This window comes from Fukomys damarensis, unplaced genomic scaffold (genome assembly GCF_012274545.1).
Source record: "Fukomys damarensis isolate Sample0158 unplaced genomic scaffold, DMR_v1.0_HiC HiC_scaffold_10, whole genome shotgun sequence".
In the NCBI taxonomy this organism is placed as follows: Eukaryota; Metazoa; Chordata; class Mammalia; order Rodentia; family Bathyergidae; genus Fukomys; species Fukomys damarensis.
In genome coordinates, this window is record NW_022900922.1 from 12,161,567 (window position 1) to 12,176,852 (window position 15,286).

The following is a 15,286-nucleotide window of genomic DNA, read 5'->3' on the forward strand; positions in this document are numbered from 1 at the left end:
TGGGGATCCAACTTGGGACCTTGTGCTTACAAGGTAGGCGTGGTGCCACTAAGCTACATCCCTGGCCCTATCTTGTTTTTTGCTTTTTTATTAAGAAGTATAGATACGTATTTTTGCTGTACTAATGTTTGAAGAGTATGATATAAAACTCCGAACTAAAACTAGTATGCTATTTAGGAATATATGGTTTCTAAATGTTATATTACTAGGTTCTTTATTTACATTATCTCTTCACTGCAATAATCTTTCAAAGTAGGTTAAACCAGTAATATGTTCCAGTATTTAAATATTTATAATAGTATGTATTAAGTTTTGTAAGAACCATATATTACATTGTAATATCTAAAAAGGTATGACTAAATAGAAAAAGGTTTATACATTTTGTTTTACAAATTGACTTCTGGAGATTATAATACCAGCCAATAAGCCTAATCTATTTTATCTCATAAATTGAATAATAAAATAAAATAACAAACACGTTATGCTGTAAAACAAAGAATTGCTACTTTTTAAGTCAGTTTAAAATAGAAGTGATTTTTAATCTCATTTAAATATTTACAGTTATAGTTGCTGTCTGTGTTTAATACTGAGGTCAGAATTTTGATGTTTAAGTCTGTGTGCTTTTTTCTTTATCTACAGTGTGTGTACAGATCCAAATGATGACATGAAAGCTGTTTTACTAGCACAGGTTGAATCACAAGAGAATATTTTCCTCCCGATGAAATGGCAACATTTAGTACTCACCTACCTACAGCAGCCTCAAGGGAAAAAGAATGTCCATGGCAAAATCTCCATGTGGGTCTCTGGACAGAGGTGTGAAAGATTTTTAGAAAACACATATTAATCTGTTATAATTTTAAGTTCAATTAGTCTGTTGTAGTTTCTGAAACACATTACAGAAAACTGTATGAAAAATTTACCAAGTATTAAAGCAGGAATTTATATAGGAGTTAGATTTTTTCTGTTTATCACTATCATACAAAATATATCTACCATAGACGTAACTGTTGATAATTAATACAGTTGGCCCACTGTAGCTGGGTTCTGCATCTGTGAGTTCATCCAACTTCTGATTGAAAATTTTCAAGGAAAAAATGTTGACATCTCCCATGAACATGTACGCTTTTAAAATTATTTCCTAAATAATACAGTATAACAATTTACAAATTATGTTGTATTAGGCATACGTAACAGAGGTGATTTAAAGTTACAGGAGACTATGTGTAGGTTATATGCAAATATACCATGTCATGTAAGCATTCTCAGATTCTAGTATTTGCAGTGGTGTGAGGGGCTGGGGAGTTCTGGAGCCAACCCTGTAGATACTAATTGGAGACTATTTGGGTTTGAGAAGCATACAGAAAACTTGGACATTTAGATACTTATGTATAATGCATATTAGATCAAGGAAGAGAATCTATAATTATGTCCCTTAAGCCCATCTGTTATAAAAATGAATCCACAAGGAATTATTAAAATTGATTGGCTAAGTGCTCTTTATGCATTATTTCATAATTCTCTCAAAAATCACTCAGAGTTTAGACCATAGACATAACATACATTTAGCACAAATTAACTTATTCTCATTCATTAACTAATCACATACTTATTGAAGAATCACCATGTGCCAGGCATTACTGTAGGAGGCTGCAAGTGTTATGTCTTACAGCTTTCAGGGTTCAATAATAGAGGAAGAGGGGAGAAGGGCTTGCAAATGGCTTTGGCGCAGCCAGTGGTGGCTACACAGGAAAGAACAGGCTTTGGAAATTAATAGTTCAGTCTTTTTTTACCTAGTTGTGAAAAAATATAATTGAAGCCTAATTTTTCATATTCCAAATAAAATGCTATCTGGAGTTCCCAGTCTTTACACCTACCCAAGCCTGAATGGCGACTGTAGCCAATCAAAACCAAATTGGTTTGCGGAATCAGTGGGAGTTGGTGGGTTTTGAATAGACAGCCTTTCTCCATGTGGACTCTGTCCTCATTCTTGAGCTCTTATCATGTGCCAGATATTATTTTAAACACTTTACAGAGTACCACATTTTATCCTTCCCCAAACACTATGAGGTAGGTATTGTATTATCTTTTTCACATATGAGTCAGCAGTTACCCAGAGTAGGATGAGGCAGCTTATCCAAGTTATGCCCCATGTAAGAAGTAGAGCCAAAATTTGAGCCAAGGCTCAATTCCCAAAGAGAGCTCACACCCTAAACCCTTGCTTTACTGTTCCTCAGCCTTGCTCTGAATCAGGCCATATGACACATATAGGAATCATAAACTAGTTCTTAGACACGTTTAGAGTGAAAGATTAGGTTGCCATAATTGGCAGTTCTGAAGTTAATTAGTATATAATAGTCACTTGATTCACACATTCTTTCTTTACACTCCCAATTATTTCAACATTCCTTCCAAGAAATTTTTTTGCCATTTGATACAAGTTAATGATTCCATTAATTCCCAGAGCAGTGAACATGTGACCAAGAACCAAAAATATCCTGTTGACTAGATTTTATTTTGTCTTTATCATTTTCAGATTTATAATTTCTACAAAGAGTATATTTTGAGACCACTTTAATAATATATGACACTGAAAATGACTTAAGAATATATTATATTAACTGTTACTTGATGAGCAATGCACAAATCTGGTAGAAATATATAGCACATATTATATACTTGATATTTGTTAAATTTATTTTGCATTTATCTTGCAAACCATATGAAGTCATACTGTCACTAGGTGGCAGTGGTGTTTTGGTCAAACTTCATTTAGACTTTGTCTTGATAGGTTATCCTCATTATCTTATTACAGAATTTAAGACATCACTAAAACAGGGATGAAGCTTGGCACTCAGCAGCTTCACAAGATGAAGTCTCCCAGCTTTTTTGTGCCTTTTCTGTGAGAAAGCATTTTACTTTTGCTGCTACTCTTTGTTTTATTCATGAAGAAAAAAGAGACTAATCAAAAGCTCTCCAATCCTTAGCATTTCAGTGAATAGATAGAGCAAAACTTGGAGAAGTGATGCTTTTATGATTAGTCTTTGAAAACTTCATAAAAATAAAATTTTAGGAATTGTTTCTCAAAATGGTAAGATGCGGGGGTGTGGGTTTTTTTTTAAACCAAGAAGGCATAGATGCAGAAGTCAGATAACAAAGCAAAATTTGCAGTTACTATTAGGTCATGCTTTCCACGGACTGCTGTGTGCTCAGGCATCTGTTTGGTCCCTACTTCTGTAGCTTGTGAACCACCAGCACCTCTGACCATAGATGCTATAGAATTGGCCCTATCTCTGTCCTTATCACCAACCATCCTATATTAATCCAAGAAAAATTGGTTAAGAATCTCCCACCACTAAATAGTCATACTTTAAACACACTTCAGTACTCGCAGAAGTAATGATATAACTTTGTTTTAAATGTAGGAGGACTGATGTCACTTTGGATTTTACACTTCCAAGAAAAACAAGTTTATCATCTGATAGCAATAAAACATTTTGTATGATCGGCCATTGTTTATCATCCCAAGAAGAGTTTTTGCAATTGGCTGGAAAATGGGACCTTGGAAACTTGCTCCTCTTTAATGGTATAGTTTCTCCTTTGAAGCATTTCCAATTTTTTCTTTCACTTAACAAGTGTTAAACTAAGTAAATTCACATAGCTAAAAGGTTGATCTCTGTTCCATCACCTGGTTTTAATAAGCATTTTATTTCCAAGATTCTAAAATGTATTTTTAAAGTATTTTGACATTTTATAATCTAGATGTGTCATAATCATTGTGTGCTTTTAATATAGAAATGCATCTCTCTCTCCTCCCCTACTTATATATTAAGCCAACATTATTTTACAATCCTGGAAAATGAAGTTTCATGACTAGTAAACATAGAATGTTTGTCTGTTTTATTTATAATTTTAGGTGTGTCCCATTAACATGCCAAATTTCAGGGAAAAAAATGTAACTCAAAATAATTTTTTTTTTTGAGACAGTGTCTCACTATGTAGTTCAGGCTGGTCTTGAACTCACTGTGTAGCCCAGGCTGGCCTCAAACTCATAGCGATCCTCCTGACTCAGCCTCCTGAGTCCTGGGATTATAGGCGTGTACTACCACTCCAGCAGTAATGTGATTTTTAAAAAATATATTAGGGGCTGGGGATTTGGCTCAGTGGTTTTGCTGCCTGCCTTGCAAATACAAAGGCCCAAGTTTGATCCCTGGCACACACACAAAAAAAGTATATGAATAAATAAAATAAAAATATATCATTAAAACTGGCGTTAGTGGCAGGCAGTGTTTATTGACTATTTCAGAAAGAATAAATATATCAATTCAAATATCATTTTAAAACAGAGTTTACCAAGATATAGTTTATACTTATTTAAAAAGCAAAGTAAAACAAAACCAGAAACGTGTTTGACTAAAGAAGTAAAATAGAATAGAAATTTTATTTTATCAAGAACTTCACAATTAACTTCATGCACATTAATTCATCATTTATCCTGATTGATGTATGTTCTCATTATACTAATTTGAAAATTGAAGCTTTATCAATTTTATCAATCACATTTCTAACAATTTGGAAAAAATTTTTATTGTCTTTTATTAAAAATTCTACTTGAATGTTTTAAATAAGTAACTTTATTTTTCTGCTATCCAGGAGCTAAAGTTGGTTCACAAGAGGCCTTTTATCTGTATGCTTGTGGACCCAATTATACATCTGTAATGCCATGTAAATATGGTAAACCTGTGAATGACTACTCTAAATATATTAATAAGGACATTTTGCAGTGTGAACAGATCAGAGAACTTTTTATGACCAAGAAAGATGTGGACATTGGTCTCTTAATTGTAAGTTTTAATTTTATAAGCCTTTATAGTAAATTTTTATAAGTGTATTTATTGAAATGCATAATTAGCAATGAATTATATTTCTAGAGATTTTAAATTTTTTTCCATAATTATATTCTCTTCTTACAGTATTTTTTCTGAAATAAATTTGAAACACTTTGTCCCTCTGTCAAATTTTGTATCATGTTTTAAGTTTACATCCATCTGTCCTTGGAATTATATTTCTGTAGTAATTTTGTCAATTATTTTATATCTACTAATTCAAGAAAAGTTTTTATGATACAGTAAAAATATAACACTGATTAGTCTAACAGTCTTAAAAATATTGTTGATTATTTTTTCTTTCTATACCTAAAAATAAATAGTAATATTCACTTATAACATTAGTTTTAATGTATTCAGGTTTTAGATAACTTACTCATATCAATAAAAATTATAAATTTTGGGCCAGGCATTTTGCTCAGTGCTGCTGCACCTGCCTCGCAAGTACAAGGTCATGAGTTCGATCCCTGGTTTAAAAAAAAATTATAAATTTTTCCTTCAGAGTATTGCTAATTATGCTAACATGAGACTCTCTGTTGTTTTTTACTTATTCTAATATTTTGTTCTACTAGTATACAGTTTAGAAGCGACTCGTGGGAATTTTTTATGAATAACAACTAGAAAACTGTGATTTCATAGTGTTAGAAAAACTGCTATAGCCCCTCCTCTTTTTTCTCATGAGAAGTACAATTGTAGACTAACTAGAGATATTTCTTACTTGGAGGTTACCATTTGGGAATGTATTTGTTACTGCTGTGATTGTTGTTGTTGTTATAGAGGTATATATTTCAAATAAAATTAGATTATATTTTAAAGCTGTAACAGTTAAAGGAGGAATTGTAATACAAATTATAATACACACTTATATCTTTAAGTGGTGTTAAGTACATAACTGTGGCAAAGTAGATGTACAGTAGGTAACTATGAATTTACCTAAAGCTCTGACATTAAGTGTATAATCTTTTTCTCCAAAAGGAATATGTAAAAATGGTGTGGCAAGTAGAATTTGCTCATTAACTATTACTGGGTGGGGGCCAGGGATGCTAAATGATTAACAGTTCTTGAGCACTGTTACGCAACAAAGAATTAGCCTACCAAAAACTTTACTCCTTGAGAAAATATTCTTTAGGAAATTGATTCTCAAAACTGAGAGCACAGGAGAATCTCCAATAGGGCTCATTCAAACATAGATTGCTGTGCTAGAGCCTCTTCTTTGGCAGGTCTAAAGTGTGGCTCAAGAATTTACCTTTTTCATAAACTAATAGAGTGATGTTTATACCTCACTTTCAGAACTTCTGCTTTAGGGAAACTAAGGTGCTCATACAAGTATTTTTTCAAATATTAACTGTAGCTGTTTAGTTTTTTTTTTGTTGTTCTTGTTTGTTTTATTTTCATTAAAATAATTTCCTTAATCCTTTTATTTTTTTAATAGAATTTAGGTCATATTCTAAGGGTTTTATGTAAAAATTTGAATTCTTCAGGGGTCTACAAAGCCTCAGAGAGTAAGGCAGGGATAGTACACTCCTTTCAAAGCGTGGTGTCAGCCACAGGCCAGAAATTTTGTACAGAAACAGATTGTGTAGTCGGTTTTGTTGGTGCACAAGTAGGCCAGTGGTATTCCTGATGAAACTGTACTTAAATTGCCATGAGTCATAAATGACTTAAGCCCAAGAGCCCCATCAACTTCTTTGAGAAGACATTAAATGTACAAAACATTCCCTAACCCTGAGCTCAGCAGCTGCTGCCACTGAGATCACTTTCAATTCATTCTTTTTTTTTCTTTTTATTGAATTTATTGGTCCAATCTAGGTATACAATACAGTTACATTCATCATCGGGATTCTGTACCTTTACATAATAGGTCTTGATTCTCATTTTTCCCCTTGTCCCTGCCCTCCCTTCACCCTCTCTTCCCCTCCCCATTTACAAACACTTTATTTCCATTTTTCAGTTTCTCATATTTTTTTCCTCTCCCTTATTACCTTTCACCCACCCTTCCCACTTTCCCTACACCTTTAGCCCTTTACTTCCTATTTCACATTATTAATTATCTCATTAGGATCCTGTGTACTATTATAGTTTTTCACACCAAAGAAACTATTCGGTATTTCAGTTAAAGAAATCTCTGTATGAACATTAAAAATAGGGAATCCTAAAATAAAACTAAAAAGGAAAGTAAAAGAGAAAAGGCAATGATACATTAAAATAATCCTGAATTCTGGAGATGAAAATGGTCCCTGAACATATTTAAATTGCTTCTCGCTCTTATAGTCAGTCTTATCTTATTCTTTTTTCATTATTTAGAGAATACTTTATTAGTTTCTGTAATCAAACCCACGTAGCAACAGCAACAGAACTTTGCTGTTTTCTGGATATTATTCTTTTCTTTGTTTCTTTTTATCATCTACTTGTTCTACTTTAATTTTTCCATAGCACTTATACTCTCACATATTACTTCTGCTATATTATCACTTATTGTTTATTTTCCCTATATATATGCGCACACACACACACACACACACACACATATATATAAATTGATTTTTGAAAAACTTTAACAGTGCTGCCAACTTTGCAAAAAGTCATCCCAATTTACTGTGTTGAGTTGGCATTGTACAGAAATGGACAGCCATATTGGTCTACAAATGTTAATTTTTTTCATTTTTATTTTTTATTTTTTTTCCATGTATGCAGGGGTAACACATCGCACTTTCAATTCATTCTGCATTTAAATTTACCTTAGTTTTCAAAGAAATTCAAAGAAGCTAGACACAGTGCTAGAAATTGATTGAAACTACTCTCTGCAGGGAGAAATACTGAAAATTCTATTGAATTTTACTTAATTGTGCTGACAGCATGGAATTTTATTCTAACAGAAAAATATAGTTTAGAGTCAGTTTTAAGTGAATAACCAGTCAATGAATGAGCAAAAATGTGGGCAAATTAACCCAAATCCATGGCAAAAATTTGGGTAAATTGATCCAGAGTTCCCAAATTCCTAAGTTCTTAGAACAGTGCCTAGTGTATAATAAATGTGGCATAAGACTTAGCTGTTATTTGTAATAACAGTAAGTACACTTTCATGCTTATTCTAAATTAATCAAAATGGTATGATTCTCAGTCTTGATGTAGTTCATGGTGTTGGTCACAGCTCAGTGACACTCGTCATTTCCTTTGTGGGAAGCAGCTTTTGTTTCTCTTGTTCATCTTTGTTCAGTGTAATAGCTGTCTTTTCTAAAACAAAGATAGACTAGCTAAGTGTCTTTCCACTTTGAAATATCTATTTGCTAGGTGATAACTTACACTTTAAACTTCATTTTATGACTATTAAAAACAAATACTTGTTTCAGGAAAGTCTTTCAATTGTTTATACAACAACACTTCCTGCTCAGTATACCATCTATGAGCCAGTGATTAGACTCAAGAGTCACATGAAAACCCAGCTTTCTCAAAGGCCCTTCAGCTCAAAAGAAGTCCAGAGCATCTTACTAGAACCTTCCCATCTAAAGAGCCTCCAGCCTACTGAATGTAATACTATTCAAGGAATTCTGCATGAGATTGGTGGAACTGGAATATTTGTCTTTCTCTTTGCTAGGGTAAGACTCACTGATTATGATTTTTGTTTAAAAAGAAACTACTTCTTTATTATTGAAAAAATTAAAGAGTTTCTTGTGGATTACCAAAAAATGCTATGCCCAACTTTACTAAATGTTTCAGATAATAAATCACATATTAACGATAACAAGCTTTTTGCCACAGATAATTATGTGTTTTTTTCTGATTTATGAAGCTTTTAGAATTTCTCTGTTGTCCATAAATATAATTGGAACAATTAAATGTTAAATGTACAAGACTTTAAATTGCATTGGGAAAGAAAAATGCTTGCTGTAGTAGTGATATGAAAGAAATATATTTTTAAAGATCAGGTTTGTGAAACTTTTATCCCTTAAGCTTCCCAATACATGGGGACAAAACCAGTGGTCAACATATAAGTGAAAATGTTTTTGATTTATTTGGGTTTGGAGGTTTTTTTAATAAAGAGAAAAAATACAAAAAGTTTGACTTAGACCTTAAGTAGCACTTTATAACAAATTATCTGTTCTATTTAGTTATTATGTGTAGAGACTAACTTTTCTGGTACAGAGTGAAGTTAATTACATATTAACTATTTCAAGGATTGCTAAAATCTATAATAGGAGCACAAGTAGTCTCATTTTGGAACAATCATTTCTATTTTTCTCTGGCCCATATCCTTGTGTAACCAAAACCTTTATCTAACTTCATCCTCAGAGTGTCATTTTATCTTTAAATACAACTTCTTTGTTTGTTTGTTTGTTTGTTTGTTTTTTGGTACCAGGGATTGAACTCAGGACCTTGCACTTGCAAGGCAGGTGGCAGAACCACTGAGCTAAATCCCTGTCCCTAAATATAACTACTAAAACAGCAAATTTTCATACTACCTCCCTAACTGGCTTACTTTCTTTAATGGGCCTGCCTTTTATTAATTTTGCAATATGAGATGTATCAGCTTTTGGTGTTAGTGTTCCCTACTATGAACACTTTTCTTCTTTCTCAATATTTTTTTCTGCTGTTATCTAAATTTTCCCCTAGTATTTTAAAATTAGAAATCTCTTCATTTAACTCCTTGTCAACATTTTGTGATCTCCTTTCATACTATTCTGTAATTTCAAAATATGTATTCTTGATTTTTCCTCCTTCATCTAGGTATTGAATATAATCTTGAAATGGCTACTGTTGCACAGTGTTTAGATCCTTGAGAAAATGGTAAAATTCTATCATGTATACTTTAGGAATTCTTGCCAATAAAACTTTTGAGGTATATTTTCACATTTAAAACTTAGAAACATTTTTTTTTAATCCTTCCTCTTCCCTTGTAAAAATAAAATTTAGTTTCCTTAAAATCCTCATGCTACCTTTTGGCCTAATCTTCAGTCAAAGAGGCCACTTGCAGCCTCCTCAGATGTACCACAAACTTCACTTTAGACCTTCACCCACTCTTGGTTTTCTCCCAGCCCGGGGAACCCTTTTTCCCAGTTTCCCATGCTTTGACTCAATTGCGAGGCTGTGTTCTCTTTGTGTGGAGGGGTCTAAGTAGTCTTTGTGCACCCTTTGAATACTTTCATAGAAACTAAATTTGCTTATGAACTGTGTTAGATAATCACACATAATAAAATTTTTACTCTCAACAGATTATCCTCTTTTTTTTTAGGTTGTTGAATTAAGTGGCTGTGAAGAAACTCAGGCATTAGCACTACGAATTATACTATCTTTAATTAAATACAACCAACAGAGAATGCATGAATTAGACAATTGCAATGGACTTTCCATGATTCATCAGGTGTTGATCAAACAAAAATGCACTGTTGGCTTCCACATTTTGAAGGTATGACCTCATATAATTTACTGTCATGGTTCCTATGTAGTGATCCTCATCTTTCATCAGAGTCTCCTAATAATGGTTTTATGTTTCAGCTATTCCTGAGGAAAATTAAAGTAGTTCATTACTATATATTTAATTAAGCCAAGGTAATCTTCTGGTTCTCTTCATCATTTAAGTAATCACATTTTCTTCCTTTTTTTTTTTTTTTAAACATTTCAGAAAAGTAAGAAAGAAAGTAAACTCAAAGAATTTTAGATCTGAATGGACCATAAATGTCCCCCAGGACAGCCTCTCTTCGGTGATTGATTAGATTGTTTGCTTTACTCCTGCAGTTATGGAAGAGAACTCAGCTCTCCAGGCACTGCAGATACATCATGTGCCACTGCCTATAGTTTTTAAAGTTATAAATATCCATGTTAGCTTTTGTTATGATCCTGACATTCTGTATATTTAAATACTTTTCTAGCTATAACTATTGGTAATATTGTGAAAGAATTTCTCTGAGGATGATGGTATTAAGGCAGAAGATGATTCCTTACCTTTTCCTCTACCATACCTCTTTAAACCATAAGACACATAAATTTGTGGCACAGATCCTTTACTAACAACAGATAATTTAAATGGATTCAAATTACTATTTAAATAAAATTTAATTATTTAAATCAATTTTTAAAATGTGGATTTGAAACCAAGTAGTCACTTTAAAATATTTGAATTTCGGTATTTTCTATTTATTTGAATTATTTTACAAAACAAAAGATACTTTGTGAAATGTAGAATTATTTGCTGTTGTCCTTTGAATTTAATGTTATGGTTGCTAAAGTTAAAGGCTTAATGTTTCTGTTTATTATTGCTTAATCAGTTATTAATGTATCTTATATTAATGATTATTTTCCATAGACGCTTCTTGAGGGTTGCTGTGGTGAAGAGATTATTTATATCAGTGAGAATGAAGAGTTTAAATTGGATGTAGAGTCTAATGCTATAATCCAAGATGTTAAACTGTTAGAGGAGCTGTTGCTTGACTGGAAGATATGGAATAAAGCACAGGCATGTAATATGTACTCCTTTTCATTCTTTTATTGTGGTAAAATACATATTAATATAAAATTACTATTTTAACCACTTTTAAGTGTACAGTTCACTAGCATTAAATGCATTCACAGTGTCATATAACCATCACCACCATCTGCCTCCATAATTCTTTCCACCTTGTATAATCACAGCTCCATATCTGTTAAACTATAACTCCCCATTCCCTCCCTCCCCATCTTTGGCAAATTGAACTTGTTTACTCTGTGACTACTTCTCTGTTGCTTTCTCATTGTTGGGACAAAATACTCACCACCCACAAGTTAAAGGAGGAAAGGTGTATTTCAACTCACAGTTTGTAGAGGTTTCAATCCATAGTTGGCTGGCTCCAAGGCAGGCATGGCAGGGGGGCATTACCGAGCAGAAATGGTTCATGGCAAAGCAGGAAGGAGCCAGTGAAGCAGCGAGCAGGAGCAACAAACCACAACCTGCTTTCCCTCTCTCCTCCATCGGAGTTATAAGCCTATTGATTGGTGCCACCCATACCTGGGGTGGGGGCTTCCATTATCCACACCCAGAACTATGCTAATTCCAATCAGTGGACTAATTTAGTACTGCATTTTTAATCCCAGTATTACACACCCTGGATCCAGCCAGATCTGATAAGTCCCACCTATGAGTGCATGAAGCTTTGGGGGGATATCTAGATACAAGCCATGATACTACTCTCTCTCATATAAGTGGAATCATATGGTATTTGTCTTTTTGTGATTAACTCACAATCAATCAGCATTTCTTCAGTGTTTCATTCAGATATAGTATGTGTCAAAATTTCCTTCCTTTTCAAGGTTGAATACTTTTCCATTGTATGTATATACCACCTACTGTATTGCTTAACCACTCACCTGTCAAGGGGTATTTAGGTTGCTTCCACATTTCAGCAATTGTGAGTAGAAGCATGTACTTTTAAATATTTACCTAATCCGTCTTCTGAAGAAAAATAAGTTTATTGCTTCAGTGGATAGTTAGTTGTAAATAGAAATTTAGAAGTTACTTTCTATGCAAAGTTTTTGAACTATCATGGATAAATGCTGAGCTAGAAAGTCAGTATAAAAACTTGGGCTGGCTCAGAATTCTTCACTAAGGAAGGAGCCTGTGGGTCTGTTGGTGGTTTATATTTAATATAAACGATATACTAAGATTCTGGCTTTCTATGATTCTGGGGATCTGGGTCCAGGAGAGAGAAACAGATACACTTCTGAGTAGAGGAGCCATGCTGGCAAAATGCAAGACCTGAATCATGATGAAAGGCAGAGCTCTATCATAAGCATAATGTAAGCAACATAGGTAGATCTTAGGTCTTGGCACAGTATCTCAACACTTGGAATGGTGGGCCACCAGTTTTCAAAGGACCCAACAAAGGAGTAAGCGCTGCTTCCTTTCTTTCCCAGCTTGCAACAGTCTTAATGGCAGAGGCTCAGACAGGCTGCTCAGTTCTAGTGTGGACTTGTTTTCCCAAGTGTGGCAAAAGTAGGTATTGGTGATTTAAGAAAATAGATTATCTAGAATTAATTAGAATATAACAACATTACCACAAGACATAATTATTTGATTATGTTTTATTTCTGGTATTGAAGGTCAAACTCAGGATCTTGTGTTTGCCAGGCAGGCACAGTGCCACTGAGCTATATCCCCGCCTCTACAACATAATTTTTTGAAGAATGATTCAGCGTGTACACCTTTAGAATTTAAAAAACTTTTATTATTCCCTAATTTGGCGGCAGTGTGTAAAAAAATTGTACATTACCAACAGTGAGTTAATAAAAATAAAAATAAAGTTAGCTTAAACATGCTAGAGAAAAGAGAATTATTTTTCTACTTGTCCTATAGGAAATTATAAATTTTTGTTATATGAAGAAGCAATCAAAGATAATGTAGCCACAAATGTAAAGGGAAAGTATTAAAAGGGAATGTCAACAACTAACTAAATTATTGCTATTTTTCTGTACAGTATTTTCTGGGCATTGATGGCATTTTTCAGTTTTTTAAACTTTGTAAATGTGATTTCTTTTTTCATTCTGAATATTCACTTTCAGATCTAAAAAAATAAAAGATAGATATGTTTACTACTTCAGAGAGAAAAGGTAAATAAATACAGAGGTAGTATATGTAAACAAATTAAATCAAAGACAGTATAAATATATAATAAAGCATATACTCAAGTGCTCACTTTGGCAGCACATATACTAAAATTGGAACCATACAGAGAAGATTAGAATGGTCTCTGCACAAGGATGACACACAAATTCGTGAAGCATTTCATATTTTTAAATGAGAACCAAAATGTATAATAGATATTGTGAAATAGGAAGAAAATGTTTAAAGGGGAAGGGAAACTAGGGAGCGGGAGGGGGAAAGGAAAGAATGGCAACAAAGCTTATGTATATGGAGAGGTGGAAGGGTTGAAGGGAGAGCAGGGGAATGGGAAAAATAAGAATCAAGATAGAGCATGTACAGGTACAAATTCTCAATGATGACTGTGATCCTAATGTATACCTAAATGTACCAATAAATTCAATAAAAATTAAATCTAAAAAATATTTATACTCAGATGGAGATTGGAAGTTCTGTCTTAAGTAAATTTTAGGCAGTTTAGTGTTTCAAATAAAACCAAGCAAATTTGGAGTTACTTAATTTTAAAATTTTGTATTGAATTCAAAATACATATAACTTACATGGATTTGAAACAAGCGTTTTTTTGTTTTTTTTTTTAACCTAGTTTTTTAATTGAGTTTATTGGTACATTTTAGGTATACAGTACAGTTACATTCATCATTGGGATCTTGTACCTTTACATGATAATTTTGGTTCTTATTTTTCCCCACACCCAGCCCTCCCTTCACCCCCTCCACCCTTCCTTATCTACAAAGACATTGTTTTCATTTTTTCCTTTTCTCATATTTTTTCTTTTCCCTTCCTTCCTTTTTCCTACCTTTCTCCCTTCCCTGACTCCTTTAGCCCCTTTCTTCCTATTTCACATTATCAATTATACAATTTGAACCTTATATATACTTTTAGTTTTTCACACCAGAGAAACTATTCACTCTTTACACGTGTCCTATTTATTTCCCTTAAGAGTATAGCTCCAATATGCATCCATTTAGCTATAAATGTCTTTAATTTCTCATTCTTTATGGCTGAGTAGTACTCCGTATTATAGAAAAAACACATCTTTATCCAGGCTCCAGTTGATGGGCAATTGGCCTGTTTCTAAGTTTTAGCTATTACAAACTATGCTGCTGTAAACACGAGTGCACATATATCACTGTGGTATCATTCTTTTAATTCTTTTAGAAAGATCCCCAGCAGAGGGATGGCTGGGTCAAACAGGACCTCTAATCCTAGTTGTCTGAGGTATCTCCATATTGATTTCCACAGTGGTTGTACCAGTTTGCCCTCCCACCAACAATGAAGAAACGTTATTTTCTAAACTGTTTGGTTTTGTTGTTGGTTGTTTGCTTATATTGACATTATTTTACTTTAGAACTACTTTATTTTAAGAGCTGAATCAAATTTTCATACTTGAGTTGCCTGGTCTTGGAGGTATCACATAGCTTCTTCTTTTAGGGCATCTTGATTCTAATTTATGAAGAGAAAGGCTTTATGTAGAGTAATGTGTTGATTCCTTGGCCTTTTCATTGTTCATTTCTGCCAGCAATGACACAAGAAGTAGTAAGACCTGCAACCCATAGCAGTTGATTTTGTTTTTTGTTAATAGCTTTGTTGAAAGGTCAATCGGAAGTACGATAAGTATCTAGGAGATTTCTTTTTCTCTAGTGTTATGGATAATTTAATTGATTCAGTATGGGAGTAGCATTTTAAGTCATGTTCAAACTATGTTAACTGCTCTCTAAAGATGCACAGTTTGTAATACAAAGATTTCTATTATTTGGACTTAAAAGTAAGTGAA

At 33.2% G+C, this 15,286-nt stretch overlaps 1 protein-coding gene and 1 non-coding gene across 5 annotated transcripts in view; both read left to right on the plus strand.

The window, feature by feature from the left end:
- Lyst (lysosomal trafficking regulator) overlaps positions 1-15,286 on the plus strand; it is a 196,312-nt gene that overhangs the window by 78,909 nt on the left and 102,117 nt on the right. For all 4 annotated transcript variants that reach the window (XM_033761844.1, XM_033761845.1, XM_033761846.1 and 1 more), the window contains 6 exons: positions 640-813; positions 3,423-3,583; positions 4,651-4,841; positions 8,234-8,479; positions 10,114-10,287; positions 11,185-11,334. In XM_033761844.1, the coding sequence (XP_033617735.1) occupies positions 640-813; positions 3,423-3,583; positions 4,651-4,841; positions 8,234-8,479; positions 10,114-10,287; positions 11,185-11,334 (1,096 nt within the window). The remainder of the gene's footprint in view (positions 1-639; positions 814-3,422; positions 3,584-4,650; positions 4,842-8,233; positions 8,480-10,113; positions 10,288-11,184; positions 11,335-15,286) is intronic.
- LOC117285496 lies at positions 13,539-13,645 on the plus strand. The gene has a single exon (XR_004516552.1). It is a non-coding gene; the product is annotated as a U6 spliceosomal RNA (small nuclear RNA).